Here is a 21,317-nt window from a genome sequence, read left to right as displayed (position 1 = left end):
TCTTCTAATTCTTCCTTCAAGGAATGATATGCATTAACAGTGAGAAGCAGCAGCCATGCCACAGCAGATGCTGCTACTACTCTTTCCTCAGTTATCAAAAGATTTTGTCCTAATTCTTTCAGGAAGTCAGCCATTTTTGAAGGAGATTTAATAATGGGAACATTGGCCCTCATAGGTCCCCATTGTTCAATAATCTGTGCATGGGGAACCCAGGAATCTCAGAGTTTTCCCTGGGAGTTCCTTTTTCGGTTTATTAGTGGTCCCAGTGACCATCCAGTGCACCATTATTTTTTTTTAGATAATCCATCCTAAATAAGTATCAGACTGGCTCACCAGGTGTAATGCTGTAACTTGATGGAAAGTACAGCAGTAATAGGGAGTGGCACAATCCTGACTACAGCAAATGAGAACAAGCCCAAATGTAGCAGTTGCAGATACAGAAACAAAAGAAGAAAAACTGCTTACCTTTGTAAGGCCTCTGGTAAGCAGGGATCTCCAATGAGGTACTTTTGCCTCCACTGCCAGTCCTTAAATGAGGGCTGGGAAGGGATGGATCCTGGCTTCACCTTTTCTGGTCACTCAAATGCATTGAATGCACCTGAGCTCCCCTGGATGGGCTCTGCCTTCCCACCAGGCACTGAATCACTGGTTCAGGTGTGTCTTAGCATTCCTGCTACAATTACCAACTAGCTTTCTTCCTACTCATGATGCCTTTTGTCTCCTGCTTACCTGTAATCTTGGATCTAGAGCCAGAGTATGAGGCAATCACTGTAATGAGTACATAATCCTTTCCATTCAAGTGCTGACAACTCCAAAAACTATTGAAGTTATGCTGGCTCTCAGTTACAGCATGATTCAGTGTTTACATTCATTCTGGTAGTGGAATTAGGCCCCATAATTAACAGCAGCATGGCTACCTTCCTTACAGTTGCATTATGGTCTAGCGGTATGGTTGCCTTGCACAGCATCCAGCTACACTGGAATGAACGGTGGAGCTCCTCAAAAGATGGTAAACATCTGTTTTAAGTAGGAGCCTAGATCTATTGCTGCACTCAAAATGCTGTCAGTGTAGTTAAAAAAAAATAATTCAGACAATATGTGACCTTAATTGCTACCTTAATTGCATTTGTGAGGTGTAAGCTTCTCTACTAAATATGTAACCTTTTTTTTCAAATTTAAAAGGGTTACAGGACACCTTTTTTTTTTTTTTTTAATTGCAAACGTGGAAGATGAAAATCTCTGGCTAGCTGTGTGCCTGTTAGCAGCTGCTTTGAAAGTGAGCATCTGTTGGTACACATCCCCATCTAGAGACAGACCCGGAGTCCTGCAAGTGGGTGTACTCAAAATTCTCTTTGTTTCTCGGGCCTCCTGTTTAAACTTTAAACTTTTTTCTACCATATGGCACTGGTGGTTTCTTTTCTGAGCTTTCTCATTGCAGAGGTTGATGTAATTTGGCGTCGGTTCTTATTTTAGAGGGTGGTCTGTCAGAATGAGTGAACGTTTTCATAGCATTTAAATATGATTAAATTGTGATTTTTCATCACAAACTTGTTCTAATAAAAACAAATTAAATTATTGCTTTAACATTTTTAATGCTTTAAACATTTTTAATGCAATTGTAAAAGATCTCAGAATTGACTTGACTGAAGCCAGGAGAGCAGCATCACTTAAAGCTACACTGGAATGAACAGTGGAGCTCCTCAAAAGATGGTAAACATCTGTTATAAGTAGGAGCCTAGATCTATTGCTGCACTCAAAATGCTGATCAGAGTAGTTAAAAAAAAATAATTCAGACAATATGTGACAGAAGATACTGATCTAGGGAAAGGATGCCTGATTGTTAGCAGTTCTAAAAGATTGCTTTGCAATACTCTCACGACCACAAAAAATCTTCAGTGCAAAGCATTTGAGATGACTGGCACAGGTACTGGGACATAACATGGATGTTGTAAGGCATCCTGATCTTTCTGCTGGTGGACTTTTGTTTGTAGCTGCAGGGATCTGTTCCCTTGTCTTGCAAATGTGTTGTGAAGAATGCTGTTTGTGAACTACTTCCAGATTCTGTAATGACAGACTATTACAAAGGATGACTGCAATAAACCTTTCTCTGTGTGGTAAGAAGTACTGGGTTGGAGAACTGTTTTAACAAGAGAAACTTCAGTGTTTATTTTAGGTAGAAAACTTAGCAGTATGATCACAGGTGGGACAGGAGTTTGGAACTTTCTAAGTGTAGGTAATGCAGATGATGTGTAGAGAGCAATAAATTGAAACATTCTTTTAAAGCTACATCATGTTACCCTTTAGGTACAACATTTCAGCATAGATCCTCGGCGATCAGACTTACACCTCTGTTTTCTACTTCAGCTCCTTTTGGGCATGTTTCATTTCACAGGGCAAATTAAATTTGCAGCAAATTGAAATACTACATTTATATATTTGTTAAGAATTGGTATATCTATAACATTGGCATCTGTCAGGTTGCAACAGGTGCTTTCAGTAATCCCATTTGCAAACTGCTAGGTGCTATAGGGTTTTTCATTGCACAGCTCTGCCTTGGACTTGGGCATTACCACCATGTAACTGGGCAGTGCACGCTGCTCGAAGTGTTCTCAGGTGAGACATGATCCTGTTTGCTTGTTATCATTCACTCCTACTCTACCTACTATTTTTGTGGAACTCATGTAGAAAAGCTGCTCACAGTGTGTGCTGGGATGTTTTTGAACAATGAGAAACTCCATATGCTCGGGCTTCTGTAATCTAAACTTTGCTGTAAATGTATTAATTCTTAGGTTCTTTCACAAATTATGACTACTGAAGATTTTAGCCATCGTTTGGCCTTTGCATACCTGCACACATATGTAGAAAATGGTTTTTTAATTGAACAATATTTGTGATGCCACTTAAATGGTTTGCATCTGGATTTTCTAGATGAGAGAAAGCAAATAATTTTGATTTATTGCTACAGTCAGCTCTTGTAATTGTCCACATCCAGAGACAAACTGTGAGACAGCATTGTGGTTATTTTTCTTTTAGCACTTGAGGACTATTTTATTGAAGTAACAAGGAGCAAATTCAATTTTTATGGCTACAGAGTTGTTAACTAAGAGCTGTGTAACTTGTTTGTGTGTCTTACAGGTTCTGTGCACTACACGAATGAGAAAGGAAAGACAAGCCACATATTGTCAGCTGACAACCTTGTACAGAAGCTTCTGTTCATGGAGAAAAAAGATGCTTTAGTTGTAATAACAGAGAACCTGCTGTTGTCCTTGCATACAATTACTCTTGAGGGAGATGCCAAGGAGCTCATGAAGGTGAGAATCAGACAACAAAGTAGAGTTGCAATACTTAATCTCCTCTTAGGATTTTTTTAAATTATTGTTTCCTTCACTCAGAACTGAATCAGCTTTTTTTCTCTCTTAATATCTTGGAGACCAAATGTATGAGCATTTCAAGGTAAAATAGAAGCGTGCTACTGAACTTGGAAAGATGTTTTTTGTCTTGCTCTTGTGTTTTGTCTCAGTTTCTTTCACTGTGATCCTATGTTAGTTTTTTTTACTCCTTAATTTGTCTTACTGAATTAAAAGGTGATACTCTTAAAATCTATACGTAATTTTGGTGCAATCAAATGTTTGTTAAAACATTTCATGGAGAAATAGTTACAGGTTGTATGTCCTCATTTTCATCACCATCAGTTGCTCAGTTGCCTATTTCAGATTAGCAGGAGCAGTACAATCCTTGCCGTGATGCTCTTTTGCTGTAAATCTGAAAGATGGCTTTGTTCTTACTTTGTGATAGCGTCCTCTGCAGCTGCAGAAGTCCCAGAAGACTTTAAACAGAAACTCCCAAGTCACAGAATTACTTTTGTGTCACTACATTGTTATTTGTGTAGGGCTGAAAACCAAACTGACCTCTTCCAGTAGGTACAGCCATCTTGATCCAATGTGCAGATAAAATGCTGTACTGTCGGGGCATACTGCTTCCAGAGTGAAGAAGCCTTCATTTTTTTTTTCTGATTTTCTTCATCTAAGATCAGAAAAGAGTGGACACTTCTATGTCACAGGAGTGTCAGCTTTTTATTAATTGGTGGATGCCCCATCCCTGGAGGCATTCAAGGCCAGGCTGGATGTGGCTCTGGGCAGCTGGATGTGGTCTGGTGGTTGGTGACCCTGCACATAGCAGGGGGTTGAAGCTAGATGATCATTATGATCCTTTTCAACCATTCTATGATTCTATGATTTTGCAGTTAACACAATACTTACCAAATCCCAAGAGATCCAATACAGGAAGAAACACTGTTCCTTACCTACTTGTCTGACTGCAAAACTTTTTTTTGTGAATGTAGACATCTGATACTTGCTAAGTTTAATGGTGGTCACTCCTTGGTCTCTATGAATTATCACACAGGTCAGGGTTTACGTTTGAACCCTGGGGTCACATTGGACAATTTGGATGCTTAGACATTCAGCATGTTGATTCTACCTTCTGTCACTTTTGTTAACAGGTGAAGTTGAGTGGGAAAACTGGTAATTCTGCAGACATCATTTTAATAGACCATAGCCTTATTGTTACAGCAATGGGTGAGACAGTACTCAGGTAAGAATCCTGTTTTTAAGCTTTCTTGCTGCACATGAGAAATCTGACTAAGCAATTTCTAGTCTCTTGAGTTTTTTGGGTTGTGTGGGTTTTTGGTTTTTTTTTTCTTTCCTTATTGACATGAGAAAACCACTTTGCTGTTCTTTCGATCTGTATTGTCCGATTCTTATGATAATTAGAGCAATAACAACAGGAAAAAGTTTTTGTTTTTTGTCTGATTCTTATGATAATTATGGCAATAACAACAAGATAAAGTGCTTGTTGTTCAGGACTTCTCTTTTACTGCAGTATAACACAAGTGTTATAGTGATTTCTTTCCATAATTCATTAAACAATTGTTACTTTGCCATGCTGCTATGTTATAATGTTATGTAGTTTTAAAAGTACATTTTCTTGAGTCTTTTTAAAGTACTACATTGTTGTTTTTTTTCCTTCTATCTTTACTATGACTTACTGTACTTATTTCCTCTGAGTCTGAGGGGTGAGGAGAGGAAGAAAGGAATTCCATTAACATCTGTGGTTCATTTGTTTGAATCTGCCTGCTACTGCCAGGAAGAATCTGTTAACGTTATGACAAAGTGATAAAGATCAAGTACTGAGCAAGAAGAAATTTGATAATGTTTAGTTCTAGAGAATATATCAGCAGTCTGAAGGGCTGCTGGTTGAGATAGGGAATACTGGAGCCACAAATGAGAGGGGAAAATACTGCAGCTATGCCTCATTTTTTTTGTTGTTTTCCTTAAAACTGGGTTTGCTTCTGACTCCTTTCCCAAAATATCTTGACTAAAAGTCAAAGGAAAACAGAGGAGATTAAGAAGTTCTCATCCCAGAGGCAGTTGCTGGCAATTTCACTTTAAAAATTAAGATCTCTGTGTTACCACTGACAGGGTTGTAAGGTGCTGGAACAGGCTGCTCAGAGAGGTTGTGGATGCCCCATCCCTGAAGGTGCTCAAGACCTGTCTGGATGGGGCCTTGGGCAGCCTGACCTACTGGTTGGCCAACTCTGGCTGTGTCAGGAGGGTTGGAACTAGATCACCTTTGAAATCTCTTCCTATCTAGTTCATTCTGTGATTAAGGAAATAGCAGATTAGTGCCATGTACAAGTCCTCTTGACAGTTTAGCAAGATAGCTGGAAGGAGAAGCATTGTTAACTCTTGTTTTGTGTACCTTTAGGTTCTGGGATTTGGACCGAGGTGAGAACTATGTGCTCTCCCCAGATGTGCAGTTTGGCTTTGAGGCTGGGGAGTGTATGAACTGTGTTTCTTACTGCAGTGCTAAAGGTGAGGAATAATAGGGCAGCTGTGATCTCCGATTCCAAACCCTTTTCAAATTGTCAGCCTTCAGTGCTCTGTAGTCATTTTAGTAGATTCTTCTTACAGGGCATTTCAGTAGTAGCATATCTTGTAGAATTGGTTTCGTGTAGCTTAGGAGTGCCCTCCCAAAGGGGCAATGAGATCACTCAACACTTGGTGCACTTTTTCTCCCATTGTGAAGTTGTTTCTGAGCACACTGGCTGGATTCCCTTTGAGGCTGAACCAGTGAGTGTGTTCCTGGAGCACAGCTAGTGTGTTCCACTGTGCTATGGACAGTCAACAAGCCTACATGAGAACTTCATGCAAAGCAGAACTTCCCAAATGCACAGTGTGGATGTTGGGTTTCTCTACAGTCACTCCTATCTGTTGCCTTGTTTGCTAATGTAGGCATAGATTGGGCCTAGCAGAGTGGTTTTAATGGCGACTTGTCTATCTATGCTACAAAAATAGATATTTAATAATAAATGGTTAAAATGAAATCACTGTCTGATGTATTTAAAAGATAACTTCATCTGGTAGCTTAGAAAACAGCCATTGATTCTCAAAAAGAACTTTTTCCATTTTTTTCTTCCTGAAAGGTTCCCCAGTACAGGGCTAGAATGCTGATTTGCAGGAGGGCGAAGAAACAAACTGTGCTAGAATAAGGCTTCCCAGTGCCTCAGAAGCAGAGCTAGGCTGCCTACTACTTTGTGTCCTGTTTGTTTTTGTAAAGCTTGATAAGATAAGATAAGATAAGATAAGATAAGATAAGATAAGATAAGATAAGATAAGATAAGATAAGATAAGAAGTGTCTGAAATGTCTGTGAATGGCAGGTCTCCTAGCAGCTGGTACTAACAAAGGGAGAGTGGCAATGTGGAGGAACGTGTCAGTATCCAGTCAGAGCACAGGGGCTTTGGAGGGCAAGGAGAAGTGGAAACTCCATGCATCCACAGAACTTGAAGGAAATATCACTCAGATAAAGGTAAGGAAAGAAAGAGCATTCCTGCATTTTATTAAGACTTCAGAAACATGCTGTGCTTCCAGAAATCTGCACCAGCAGAGGTGCCCCACTGTCACCACTGCTGAAATGCATCACCCACCACCTCACCGTGCTCACATCTGCTGTTTGGTCTCCTTAAATGTTCAGCAAGTGTCAAATGCCAGTGGTTGTCATTTTTTCCCTCATGAAGTTCAATGGCACATTTGCTTCATATGTACTTCCATGTCAGACATCATGTTGTCAGACTGCCCCTCTGCTGCCATCTGTCACCTGGCAACAAAATATAATGGCATATGGGTGGAAAGGTAGAATCTCTACTGCCATCCCTACCTCTGACATCGTGGGCCAATATAATCAAATAGGAGGCATTGCTTTTGGAGCAGCCCTTGTAGATCTCTCTGCCTGGGAGAAGTGGAAGTCGCAGCATCCTTAAATCCAAACGTCTCTCCTTCATATTTCTCACTGATTAACTCTTTGGATTCAACACCCTGAAATTATTTTCAGGAGAAGACAGATTGGCAGAAATGTCACATTTGATAGAACTGTAGAATATCCCGAGTTGGAGGGGACTCCAGGGATCCTCGATCCCATCCCTGCAACAGCAACTCCCAGACCTCAACTCTGTGTCTGAGAGCAGTGTGGGGCTGTGCCCACTGCTCTGGAGAGCCTGTTCCATGCCCTCTGTTGAAAAACCTTCTCCTAATATCCAAAGTTTATTTAAATGTGTTAACATAGCAAGCAAAAAAAATCTAAATTATTTTCTAGATAGGGTTTTGGTGGTTTTTTTTTTAGTCACTGTCTCAGTGTAAAGTTTGCTTTCACTGGTAGCTAAACAAATATATATTTCCATCTGAATATTTTTCATGTGAAAAGAGGTGCCTCCCAGAAGGACAGACTATACTTCTACGCATAAAATGATGTTTTGTTTGCTTTTGTCAGAAAATGTTGGTTTGCTATTCTGTCTCTAGTAGTTTTAAAACAAATGAACAAAACAACAACCAACCACAAAACACAAAAACCATCTACTAACGCAGGAGCCTCCTCCCCTTACCCCAGCCTTTGTGTGTGCCCTGGCCCAGCCATGAAGGCAGCTTCTATTCCAAACCTGTGCAGTGTTGCTTATCAGGGAGTGTTGTCAATAGCGTTGGAGTTCAGGCAGAGCACCACTGTCCTGCACTGTGCATGTGGTTATAGGTTCCAGACTGTAAACGTTTGGACCACCTCTCACTAACATCTTAAGGAAGAAGAGCTCTTGGGTAGTCAACTGGTTGTCCCAGTGCTTTCTGAAAAGAATTGTCCTGTGACAGGAATGAACATGATCAGTGTCAGATGCTTTTGCTTAACTGTGAATATGGAAAGACAGATTGAAAAAAGGTGCATTACTTCTTCCTTGATACAGAAATAATTAATCAGCTGCGTGTTAAAGTCTGTCCTTGCAGACCATCTCAGAAGCACATCTTATTGTTCTGTGAATTTTTGAAGTGTAACTTCAATTTTAGACTTGCTCTGCTCTGTATGAGCACTCTTCTTCAATCCTAAAATAGGGTGAGAAAGATACATCTTCATAACACTTGCTTAAAAAGTTAGCTGGAATACTTCCTCCTTTTCCTTGAAGAATCCCTGTGTTTTCTTGGGTCGCCTAGTGTGTGACACAGCACTGTTTGTTGAGGAATGTGAACTGCTTTCACTGAGAGGGCTATCAAAACTGCAAGGAAGAATGAGGTAATCAAATAAGATACTGCATGTGCAACAAATGAAAGTGTTGTTAACCCCTTTAAGTGTGATTCTCTCAAATATAAGGCGGTATAATAATATCTGAAGAAGAAAAATGATTTTAATACAAAAAACAATTCCTTTATTTAAATTGAGTCTGTGCAGCTGGGTAACAAGTATAATATTTTCATCTCATAATTCCTAGTTGTTGGCTATAGTTGGACTTTGTGCCATGTATGTGTGCTTGAGTATATGTACATGTAGACACAAAGTGTTTATTCTCTCCTAGCCCTTCCCATCTCTCTTGGGATGTTGCTGTGACTGTTGAGGTCTTAGATGGAATTACTCACCGTGCTTTCTTTTCTTGCTCCCGTACACAGTGGGGCTCCCGAAAAAACCTCCTGGCAGTGAACAGCATCAGCTCTGTGGTCATCCTCAGTGAGCAGGCCATGTCATGTCACTATAATCAGCAAGTGGCTGCTGTGCAGGTGTCTCCCAGCCTGTTTAATGTGACCTTCTTCAGCACAGGAACCACACACAATCTTCATGTTGATATGACTGTGAATGGAGTCTTCGCTACTAAGGTCACGTTGGTCTTTTTGGATATTTGCTCAGTTGTTTGCCTGGCTAGGAGTGTAGAGACCAGACTTTCCAAGTCCTTAATATAATTCGTTGCTATTCCATTTGTATAACAGAAGTACTCTTGTGGCTTATAGTGATCATACTGGTGCTGGTTTTCAGGTGGTGCACTGACTTGGGAGTTCTCTGGATACTGACTTCAGTTTTTTTCAGTTGCAAATCCTTCCAACCTAATATACAGGGCAACTAGTAAAAGGTGGCAATTGTGTGGGAAAATCTCAGTTTCTGCATAAATTACTGCATGAGTCAAGATGACACTGAGTGCATTTTTAAAAATTTTTTTTAGGATGCTGTAGTGTTCTGGAATGGGAAGGAAGTTACTGTCTTTGAGTGCTCAGAAGATACCTTAAGAAATGCAGGTAGGATTTGGAAAACAGCAATGAGCAATTGTTCAGAGTTGAAGTGTTTGTGTTCCTGAATCATTGAACCATAGAATCATAGAATCACTCAGGTTGGGAAAGATCTTAAAGATCATCGAGTCCAACCACAACCCAACCATACACCCTAACTCTAACAACCCACCCCTAAATCACATCCCTGAGCACCACATCCAAGTGGATTTTAAACACATCCAGGGATGGTGACTCAACCACATCCCTGGGCAGCCTGTTCCAGTGCTTAACCACCGTTTCTGTAAAGTTGTTTTTCCTGATATCCAACCTAAACCTCCCCTGGTGCAACTTGAGGCCATTTCCCCTCATCCTGTCACCAGTGAGAAGAGACCAGTCCTGCTCTCTCTGTAAGCACCTTTCAGGTGCTGGAAGAGAGCCATAAGGTCTCCCCTCAGCCTCCCCTTCCCCAGGCCAAACAGCCCCAGTTCCTTGAGTCTCTCCTCATAGGGCACATTCTCCAAGCCCTTCACAGCCTCGTTGCCCTTCTTTGGACCAAAATGAATGGAAAGTTGCATTCTCTTCATTCATATTAACTGTCATATCATAATAATATTTTTCACTTTGCACTTATGAATACTAACTAGACTTCATATCCCCAGACTGTAGAACAGAAAGGTTATATTATAAAACGATGGGTCAGTAGTTACACAAGTCATCAGCAGAACCAGAGCTCAGATACCAGCTCCTAGATCTATGCTTTATTCACTAAATGTGCTGGGATATACCATGTTAATTGACCTCAGAATATGCTGGTATTCTTGTATGAGTTACAAATAAGGTCTTTGATTAAAATCCCTTGGCCTGCTCATACCCCCAGGTTCTTCTCCTCAGACCTGCTCTCAACCCATTCTCTGCCCAGTCTGTTTTTGTGCTTGGGGTTGCCCTGACCCAGGTGCAGGACCTTGCACTTGGCCTTGTTGAACTTTGTGATGTTTGCACATCTAAAGCTTGTCCAGGTCCCTCTGGATGCATCCCTTCCCTCCTGTGTGTGAGTGCACCACACAGCCTGGTGTCATCTGCAAGTCATGTTTGCATAGCACTTGCACAGGAATGGGGAAGGAGTGGGTTCTAGTGTCAGCTGTCAGGAAAAGCTGTTTTATACATTGCTGTATGTACAGCTGGGTAAGGTAAATTAGTTTATTCTGTGATGGATTCTCCCTGAATATTCATTCCTTGAGAAACAGGATATGCAAAATTTCATTAATCCTATCCAAAGTCTCGAGGGATAGTTCAGGCTTTGTATTTTAATAACCAAGTTGCCAACAATGAAACTATTTTAAAACCACTCTTTTCTGACAGATGTTCCTCTATTCAGTGAAGGAACGTGTGAATTCCCTGGTGGAACTTCATACTGCACTACTTGTTTTCTTTGTCATTACCCATTTCAGCACCTTCCCCATCCTCTCCCACTTGTTTTCATGAGCAGAATGTACAGATGGCCTGTTCACAGAAGGAGTCCCAGCTTTCAGTGTAGTGTCAGACTGGAGGAAGACCAGAACACCAAGGAGTTTGGGAACCAGAAGGAGTCATGGGTTGTAAAATCCAGTTGGTGCAAATGGGAATAGTCATTTCCTTTATAAGTCTTTTTAAAACACCAGAACACACACAAAAGTCCCAGCCATCTGCTTATTGTAATGATGGTTTTATTGTGATTGTTCCAGGCTCTTTTCTTTGTGACTCTCCAGTTCTGTCAGTGCATGGAGAAAATCTGTACACAGTTGAGCCGAATCGGGTCCAAGTTCGTACCTGGCAGGTAAGAGCTGATGAAAACACAGAGCAAGGAATACATGTCACTGTTTTTCAGAGACTGATGTTGCAGTTTAAAAGATAGAAGGAAGAAGCAAACCTGTTGACTGTACTCTTGTCATAGGAAAAACCTGTTGAGTTCTTTTACAATTTGAGTTCTTTAGTGTGTCACATTTAACAGCTACTACACTTCAGCTAACAGTAACAAGTATTTATAATAGAAAACAGAATTCTTTAGAGACCAGACTGCTTATGAGGATCTAAATTGCTAGCATATGAATATATATTACTAATAGAAAATAGAGTGTATTTTGAGAGGATGAAAATCCCCCTGTGTATTGTGTGTTCCCTGTGGAGTGTCACTTAAAGCTTGTGGCTTATCCTTGTCAACCATACCGAAGGGAGAGATCTAATCCTTATAGTTCTGATTATAATTTTATTTGACATTCAAGAAAAGGTAGGTTTTGTCAGATTAAGGAATGATTTCATTTATATATATGTATTATTTATTTTTCCAGCTTCATAATAATGAACTGCATTCATACATCCTTCTTTAATGAAAAAAGTTGTATTATCAAAGGGCCAATTTTTACAGAAGAAAAATTTGAACTCTTTTGGAGACTACACATCTAATTTTCAATCTGAAGCAGACTGTGAGACCTTTTGAAGTCTGTGTAAAAAGTAGTTTCTCTCATTTTGCTGATGGCAAATTGTCTAATACAGAGATTCATTGGCTGGCTTAGTGACAAAATAAAATCCCTCCTAGTTAAACTCGAATGTTCAAACCTAGTGTTATTCCTTTCTTCTCAGGGAACAGTTAAACAGCTTCTGGTGTTTTCTGAAGCAGAGGGGAATCCGTGCCTCTTGGATGTCTGTGGAAACTTCCTGGCTGTGGGAACTGATTTGTCTCACTTTAAAATCTTTGATCTCTCTCGCAGGTATTAACAAGCCTTAAAAACAATCTGTTCATTTTGCGTGGGGGGGGGTGGGAAATCTTTAGCTGACTTAGATCCTTTGAAAAGTGATAACCTCTTTGAATCTCAAGACAATACATCAGTCTGTATGAACTGATGGCATTTCTGAAGCAAGGGAAGAGCAGAATCATAGAATGATTGGGTAAGTCACGGAACAAATAATGTAGTAACTTAAAGAGGGTGGAGAACTTATGGAAGATGTCCAGCCTGGAGAAGAGAAGGCTGCAAGGTGACGTGAGAGCGGCCCATCAGTACCTAAAGGGAAGCTACAGGAAAGAAGAGGACAGACACTTTAGCAGGGTCTGTGGTGAGAGAACAAGGGGCAATAGTTTCAAGCTCAGAGAGGGGAGATTTAGGTTGGATAAAAGGAAAAAGTGTTTCACAGTGAGGGTGGTGAGGCACGGGAACAGGTTGCCCCATGATGTGGTGGATGCCCCATTCCTGGGGCCGGGCTGGATCAGGCCCTGGGCAACCTGATCCAGCTGTGGTGTCCCTGTGCATTGCAGGGACTTGGACTAGATGGCCTTCAGAGGCCCCTTCTAGCTCTAAGGTTTCTATGATTCTATGGTCATTTCTGCTGACGGTCTCAGAAAAGCTGACAAAAAGACACAGATTCTCATAAACCAGTGAACTTGGATCCAGTGAATCCATGAAGAAAGTGAATTGTGGGTGCTTTCTCCTGCTTAGGTTAAGTGAGAGGTTTATTTAATTTTGTTTGACTTATACTGTGTTCCCATTCTGACAAACTGCTATGGCATGTGAAAGATGTGCCTGACACAATGTTCAATTCAAAAAATTATTTGCTAATGATGAGGTTTTTCCAAATTACCTTTAAGAATAAAATAATCTTTGTTCTCAGGTACTGTGACCAGAGAACTGCTAGACCGAGGTTGCCTACATACACATAGGACACAATTTGAAGGTGTTGGTTTTGGGCAGGCCTTAGATTGGTTATGATTGTTGATAGTGAACGCAACTAGCTGAACTCATCTGTACTGTGTTAAATTGTTGTGGCTAATAATGATAATACCCCTGGCACCCCTTCTCAAACGATGACAGCATAGCACGCCTTAATTTTAAAGCTAATGCTGTTGACTTGAAATAAATGAGCAGTCCAAACATGTAACCCAAGAATGTCATTTTTACAGAATCAAAGATTTCTTGTATGGAATCACATTATGTGTCTGAGTTACTGCCACTTCTTTCTGTCACATTCTTTAGATTGATGAGGTTTGTCCTCTTTGGTGAATAATTACTGGGTTTGTATCTGTAGAAGTGATGAGATTCTTTAGAGATGGGACAGTCTTTTAGAACTTGTGTACAGTTGGAAAGCAATTGGTATGACATAAATGCAACCTCCACTCCCCAGTGATTTTTCTTTACTTTTGTTCCAGAGTGTTTTTTCCATACTTCAGTGAAAGGCTATATTCAGCATTACAGTACTGCTCAACTTACATAGCAAAATGCAGTCCTCTGAATTTAAAACTCTGGTAGGATTCTCTTTTTGGATTCCTGGAGAAGCATGGAAGCTTCTTGCTGACTCATTGAGGAATGAGCCTTTCCTTCCTTAACTTCCAAAAGAAAGGCAGGTCACAGCAGGAGAAGCAAGAGTCTGGGGCAATGGTCCTGGGAGGTAGAAATAATTTGTTGGTGTTGTTTATAAGGTTTTTTATTTTTTAACTTGAAAAATGTTTTGGCCAACAGCTGTTGTCACGTGCTTGCCACTATATGACTTGAGTCTGTTCCATTTCACAGAGAGGCAAAAGTGCACTGCAATAGCAAGAATTTCTCTGAGCTGTTTCCTGGCCTTGGAAACATTGCATCTGTCAAGTGCAACGCTAACGGCAGTAAAGTCAGCATCCTGGTTAGCAAGGTGAGGCAAAACTTCATTTAGCACCCTGTGGCCTCAACACCAGTTACAGACTGGTGTACAGGTCAAGATGGTTACTAAAGATGCAAGATGTACTTCACAGAAATAAACCTTCAACTTCTGTGCACTGTATTGCGACTGCAAAGTGCACGTGCAAGCTTGTAGCTAAATGCTTAAGTTAAGCTGTGTTAAGGTTTTGTACTTTTGCTAAGAAGAGCACAGCAATGAAAGCAGAACAAAAGCTCTTCTGTAGCATTTCAAAGAAATCCAAAGCAAACTTGCTAGAATAGAAGAACGGAAGTAATTTTCTGATACTCCTTCCAAAGAGTGTTCTTATATGATTACAAGTACACAAAACTGTAAGAATATGAATCAGATGAGATAAACATACTATCCAAACTTTCAGCCTTTTTCTTTAACTGTATGCTTCAGCAATATTTTTTGCCCTCTTGCAGGGAAATGGGAGTACGGATTCCAAGATCTGTTTCTATGATGTTGAAATGGACAAAGTTACACTCTTTGATTTCAAAGTTGAACAAGGAATTGGTAGAGATGAGCTTTCTTCTGGGCATGGTACTGACAGGTAAGTAACAATTCTGAGCATTATTACTTGAGATTTTAAGATAATCTGCCCTGTGAAGGTGAGCAACATCTTGATACTGGCATTACTCTGTGTAGGAGTTTATGCCATTTACATTGTTTTCTCAAGAATCACAGATTTGTAGGGGTGGGAAGGGACCTCTGAAGATTATCAAATCCAACTCCCCTACTAAAGCAGGGTTCTTAGAGTAGGTCACACAGGAAAGTATCCAGATAGGTCTTGAATCTCTCCAGTGAAGGAGACTCCACAACCTCTCTTCGCCCTTTGTTCCAGGGCTCTGTTGCCCTCACTGTAAAAAAGGGTCTTCCTTGTATTTGTATGGAACTTTGTGTTCCAGTTTTTGTCCATTGACACTTCTTCCATTGCTGCACACCACTGAAAAGGGTCTTGCCCCATTGACTTGACTTCTGCACTTTAAATATTTATAAAGTAATGAGATCCCCCCCTAAGACTTCTCTTCTCCAGACTGAAGAGTCCCAGGTATCTCAGCCTTTCTTTGTACAGAAGATGCTCCAGGCCCCTCATCATCTTTGTTACCCTCCACTGGACTCTCTGTAGGAGATTCCTGTCTTTTCTCAACTGAGGAATGTGGAACTGGATGCAGTATTCCAGCTGTGGCCTCATCCAGGTCTCGCTGGTGTGTCAGCCACTCCTCCCAGCTTTGTATCATCAGCAAATGTTCTGAGAGTGGATTCTATCCCTTCATCCAAGGTGTTTACGAAGATATTGAACAAGACTGGACACAGCACCAACCCCTGGGGAGCACCACTAGTTACAGGCCTCCATCTATACTCTGTGCCACTGATCACAGCTCTCTGAGCTCTGCCAGTCCACTTATTCATCTACCCATCAGTCCACTCATCTATGCCACACTTCCTAAGCTTCATTATAAGGGTGTTGTGGGGACTGTCACACACCTTGCTGAAGTCAAGGTATGCAAAATCCACCGCTCTCCCTTCTTCTACCCAGCCAGCGATGACAACATAGAAGGCTACCAGATTGGTCAAGCATGATTTCCCCTTGGTGAAATCATGTCGTCTACTCCTGATAACCATCTTTTTTTCTAACTGCTTGGAGATGCCATCCAGAACAAGTTGCTCCATCACATTTCCAGGGAAGAAGGTGAGGCTGACTGGCCTGTAATTTCCCAGATCCTCCTCCTTGCCCTTTTTGAAGACTGGAGTGACACTGATATTCTCCAGTCTTCAGGCACCTCTCTCATTCTCTAAGACCTATCAAAAGATGATAGAGACCATTTGGCACTCACAAGTTTAGTTTGACTAAACTGGTGCATTAGCAGCCAATCAAGCTGCATCCCTGACTCTCCCAATCCATTAACTAAGGAGTATCAAAAAGAGCTATGTAAAGCAAGCTTAAAATAATGAGGAGAGGTGTTGATTCTTCAGACAGCATGCAGCTGAGTGAAAGGCATTCCTTGCCAAAGGAAGCCCACATAGGATCAGTTTGGGAACAACAGCATCCCAGGGAGGGACCTCATGCTGGAGCAGGGTAAGAGAGCAAGGAGGAGAGAGCAGCAGAAATGAAACAAAGCATTATGGACTGACTGCAAACCTCAGGGGAAGGAGGTAGAAGAGGGTGGATGAAGATGGAAGGTATTTTTAGTTTGATTTTGCTTTGCTTCCCTGCTCTAAGCTGCTATTAGTAGGCAAAAAGCTACATTAATCTCCTTTCTGCTGAGCCTTTTGCCAATGGTGGTAATAGGTGAGTGATTTCCCTGTCTTTTTTTTCAATACAGGAGCTTTTTTCTTCATTTTTCCCCCCTAACCTTTTGAGAAGGAAGAAGTAGAGAGTGGTACGGTGGAGCTGAGCTACCTATCAGTGTGAAAACACCACAGCACATTAGAAATCCTTGTAGCAATGAGAGAAAATGCAGTCAACTGGGTTTTCTAATACAGTGGAACATTAGGGTAGAAATCTCTCTTTGTTTTTACAGTGATTTTTCTTAATGAAGTTTTTTTAAGAAATAACAGCCTTAGAATAGAAGGTGATTTAATCCTTTTCAAAAACTGGGTGTTATGGGCAAAAAAAATTATGGTGTGCTTTTCAGTGCTGCAAAGTAGAGTGAACAACCCATTGCAAATTTTGTCAGTTAGGCAAATGTGAGTAATGACAGCTGTTGTCAAGTGTAGTGTCTTGTGCAGCCCATAAGAGGCCACTACAAACTAGTATTACAGCTTCAGTGACTTGTGAATAGTCGTGTCTGTGTGAGTGATTCAGTTATCAGTGCTTCATTTTAGAGCATCCTGAAATCAAAAGTAGTAAACTCATCAGCAAATAGTCTACATTGGATGATCTTGGAGGCCTTTTCCAACCTTAGTGATTCTATGATTCTGTGTTTCTTGATTTTGATAGGTCTGTTGTGGAGTATCCAGAGCTGCACAATCACATCCCTGTTTGCCATTTCTGGGACTGCAGTGAACCGAGACTTTTTGTATGTGAAACAATTCCTGAAACAGGTGTGCAGCCCCCAGGTCGGAAGAACAGCCAGACTGAGAGCACGGTGTGGTTGTTTTTGGTTCTCTATGCTCTATGTGATGTTTTCCCTATCCAAGCAGTAAATCATTGGTACTTTTTTAACCTGTAGAAGTAGTTGTTTGCATTATCTTGTAGAAAAACTGAAAGTTTTTATTGATCAGAAACAATCTAAGCAATCTAAGAAGAGCTTTCATCAGTTCAACAACTGTTCCCTGCTTAACCTGCTAACACGCTTGCAGTAGCCCTTAAAAATTTGTCTGTAGAAAATAATGTCTTCCTAAATACTCCTTTAATTTAAAAAGTCCAGTCCATGTTCAATTAGTGTTCTGATTTGTGCATAATTTTAGTTAAATCTTTTCCATTTAGAGATGGAAAGCTTCGTTTCTTTTGCTGGCTGAACTGACTGTAAAAAAGGTTCTGGGAAGGTCAACATAGAAAATGATATTATGAAAGATGGAATAGGGATGGCTCAAAATACCTTGCTAGGGTCTTCCAGCAAAAAAAGAACAACCTAATATTCCTTACGTAAAGAAGCAAAAATGTTTCTATGTAAAGTTGAAAAAGAAAAGGATGTGAAAGGAGTGTAACTGGATTTTTGGCCCTTATTCCACAGAAGTTTTTGCTGTGGTTACTGTTTAAGAAATGAGAAGTCTGATAAACTTCAGTTGGAAATAAATGCTTGTATTTTGACTTGAATAAGTCAGCCATTACACAGCCTGTGTTTAAATGGTTGGTGCATTCCCTGGGAACTCAAAGCAGTGAACTGCTGAAATTGGGCCAGAAATAATGTTGTGTTTAAAAAATGCTGGAAACGAGAGTATCTGACAGACCCGTAGAACATCAGCCTGTAGTCTGGGGCTTCTCTTTTTGTGACTGATGAGGTGAGTTCCTGAGATGCAGAGGCTGAGGACCCTTTGCAGTAGGAAGGGTCTGAAATGCAGAGTGAATCTTTGGCAGCTCGCTACAGGGAGGAAGTGCGTGGCTCTGCTCTTTCCAGCAGGTGTGGGTGACTGGATGTCATTATTTTTGAGAGAAGGTTTTGCCAACTGAATATGGAAAATAAAAACAAATCGAGAGAAGGATATTGCATCATAAAAACAAAACAATTCTCGACTTTCTTTTCCAGCTGGATGTTTGGGTCGTATCGTTCTTCAGTTCTGAAGAACATGGCCTTTTGCTTCAGGACAGCTTCCCACTGCCTTCATCATACGAGGTTCTCCTGGGTATTGATGTACCACATTTTTACTTCGCAAAAAAGGTGAGGGCATCTTTCACAATTCCTTCCCCTCCCATAGGTTCAAAATTTTCATTCTGTAGAGTTCAAATGTAACCAAACTGAGCCAGCAATAAGTAGGGCAAACCCGATGGCAGCTGTGGCAGTGACATGAAGTTAATATTCTTCCTGGGTATTGTGAACTGGACGTGATGTACAGACACAGGAGTAGTTACCAGGCATTGCAACTAAGGAGGTGTTCAAAAACAACAAAGCCCCATTGTTATGTAGGCACCATTCTTTTGCATTTGGTGTGTGTCAGGCTTGCACATCCCAGAACAGCAGACAGTTCCTGCTAGCTTCAGCAGCAGCAGCCAGCTTCCTGTTGGAATGGAGCTTACTTCCCACAGAATAGCAAAGAGTGGGAATGCTCACTGTGCACTGACACTGCATACTTGCTGCAAACACGAGAATTGCATGCTGTAACATCTTGGAAACTCAACTATGAAGACAGAATTGTCTGTATCTTAGTGCCATGTGTACTGGAGAAAGTTAAGCCTATTCTCTGCAGACTGGTTTTCTAGTTCTGGTCTGCTCATTATAATCACAGTTCTTAACTAAGTCTCCTGCAGCCTTCTTGTAGGGAAACCTATTTTGTTTATTCTGCCAAGGCATTTTAGGAACTTAATGTGACTTCTAATCCCATGATTTTCTTCTGAATAACAGACCAGTGCAATTATGTGAGCCTAAATAAATATACTGGTTAATTTAAACAAGGAGACTTTTCTCTAGATATTTTTTCACTTTAAATATATTTAGCTGTTAGAGCTGCTCTCTTACTTTCCCTTTCCCATCAGTTTGAAACATTTGCTGCATTTTCCACTCTGTTAACACTTCCCTCATCATGACTTGTGCTATTTTACTTTGATACTGCTTCTCTTGTTTTTCTCTCTCCCCATTTGTATGGATTATTGCTGCCATTAGTTAATTTTTTGGAGGGACTTTGTCTATAAACCTGTAAGTATCTGTAACTGTAATATTCAGCTCTGCTTCATTGTCTGCTTTTCTCTTGTTTGCATTTCCTTCCCTCAGTAGGATTACATGCATCTTTGTGACTAAATTAATTGTTATGTAGTAATTCATTCTGGAACTGTTTTACTACATGGGTAGTCTGCTTTAATACAACAAATCCAGTTGATGCAACAGCTGATGGTGATAGTCTGATAATGTTAGGACAAGGGGGAACAGTTTTAAACTAAGAGAGAGGTTTTAGGTTAGATATTAGGAGGAAATCCTTCAGTTTGCTGCCCGGAGCTGAGGTGCCAATGGCCACAGATGGGTCCTGGGCAGCTGAGCTGGGGGGCACAGCCCATGGCAGGACTGGGGGGCTGGGAGGACCCTTCCCACCGAAGCCCTTCGTGCTTTTGTGAAGAAGTCTGTCTTGACTGAGTTTCACTCCATCGTTTCTTCTTATTGTAATACCTTTCCTGGTTCCAGAAATTCCCCAAACTATAGTCAAACCAATATGTGCTTTTGGTTTATCTTTTACCATACCTAATATTTTTAAAAATAGTGCATTTAAAACACTATATTGCAATAGTTTCTGCAACTCTCAATACTTTACTATAAGGCTGGTATGGGGCATACGTGAAATTTGGTGTTGTTCATGACTCAGCTGATTTTCTGCTTTTGGGTTATGAAAATTAGTGTATTACACTCTAGACAGATAATATGATATTGGTGATTGACTTGATTCTTATTCTTTGTCTGAACAGTGGTTAAATTCCTTTGGGGTGGTTTTTAGTGACCAGTGAGGGCATTACTGAAGGTTTAGAGGCTCGAGAACCATGTATTGCATGGGGAACATCTTGAATCTGAGGTTTAGTATTTATAACCTTCACGTGAGGGCAAGAATAAATGAAGCAGGTCTATATTGTTAACTTCCAGAATAGCTGATTCATTTTTCAGAAGAAACACACCCCCAGGGAAGTTTGTCTGAAACTTTCAGAAATCTGGAGACTTGAAATAACAGCTAAGAGTATAATAGCAGCTGTTAGAATCATGGCTGCCTCTTCTGGCTGGCATCCTAAAAATCGCTGAGCTATCTATCCTGAATTGTTGATTGTTCACTCTGACTCACGACACACTAACCTTGTCTGTGACATTTCATATTCTGGGGTATTTTCTAGGGAGGTTGTGGCTATTATCATGATTGGTCGTGGTTTTGTAGGAATAGAAATCTTGGGACTGCAGTGGAAATTTGACATTCGGACATGGAAAGGAGTAAGCTTCATCCTCCTTGATACCTAAATGATGATGTGCTCATTTTAGCCAGGGGAAACTGGGAAAGGACAAGCGGAGTCAGGCTCAAAGGTCTTGCAGATGGCTTCCAGACGACCCCTGAGAGATTTCATTGGATTAGGAGACTGTGATAAGGCTACCCGGGATGCCATGCTGAACTTCAGCTTCTATCTGACTGCTGGGGACATGGATGAGGCGTTCAAATCCATCAAGCTGATAAAAAGGTACAACGTGTATCTGTATGCATTTCCTTGTGAGTGGAGTATATTTTCAATGAAAGCTGACATGACATTCTGACCCTCTTAATTTCACTTACTGCTTTTATTTCATTTTCCCTTTCATTCTCAGAAAGATGAAATCTTTATTTTACTGACTTTTAATGTAAACTCTGCTTATTCTTTGTCCACAAGGCATTGTGAACTGTAGATTTTGATCACTAACTGGGGGAAAATGAGTAACCTTCCCCTGTGCCTGGCACAAATTCT

General features: G+C 40.7%; 1 protein-coding gene across 2 annotated transcripts in view; it reads left to right on the top strand.

The window, feature by feature from the left end:
- The window catches only part of IFT140 (intraflagellar transport 140), a 74,783-nt gene that overhangs the window by 8,744 nt on the left and 44,722 nt on the right, over positions 1 to 21,317 (top strand). For both annotated transcript variants that reach the window (XM_019620573.2, XM_019620571.2), the window contains exons 6-18: positions 3,136 to 3,311; positions 4,502 to 4,593; positions 5,767 to 5,873; positions 6,721 to 6,869; positions 8,981 to 9,184; positions 9,526 to 9,598; positions 11,293 to 11,384; positions 12,188 to 12,315; positions 14,107 to 14,224; positions 14,677 to 14,804; positions 17,196 to 17,343; positions 18,445 to 18,576; positions 20,863 to 21,056. In XM_019620573.2, coding sequence (XP_019476118.1) covers positions 3,136 to 3,311; positions 4,502 to 4,593; positions 5,767 to 5,873; positions 6,721 to 6,869; positions 8,981 to 9,184; positions 9,526 to 9,598; positions 11,293 to 11,384; positions 12,188 to 12,315; positions 14,107 to 14,224; positions 14,677 to 14,804; positions 17,196 to 17,343; positions 18,445 to 18,576; positions 20,863 to 21,056 — 1,741 coding nt within the window. The remainder of the gene's footprint in view (positions 1 to 3,135; positions 3,312 to 4,501; positions 4,594 to 5,766; positions 5,874 to 6,720; positions 6,870 to 8,980; positions 9,185 to 9,525; positions 9,599 to 11,292; positions 11,385 to 12,187; positions 12,316 to 14,106; positions 14,225 to 14,676; positions 14,805 to 17,195; positions 17,344 to 18,444; positions 18,577 to 20,862; positions 21,057 to 21,317) is intronic.

Source organism: Meleagris gallopavo, chromosome 16 (genome assembly GCF_000146605.3).
Source record: "Meleagris gallopavo isolate NT-WF06-2002-E0010 breed Aviagen turkey brand Nicholas breeding stock chromosome 16, Turkey_5.1, whole genome shotgun sequence".
Lineage (NCBI taxonomy): Eukaryota > Metazoa > Chordata > Aves > Galliformes > Phasianidae > Meleagris > Meleagris gallopavo.
This window is presented reverse-complemented; position numbering and strand designations above follow the sequence as displayed.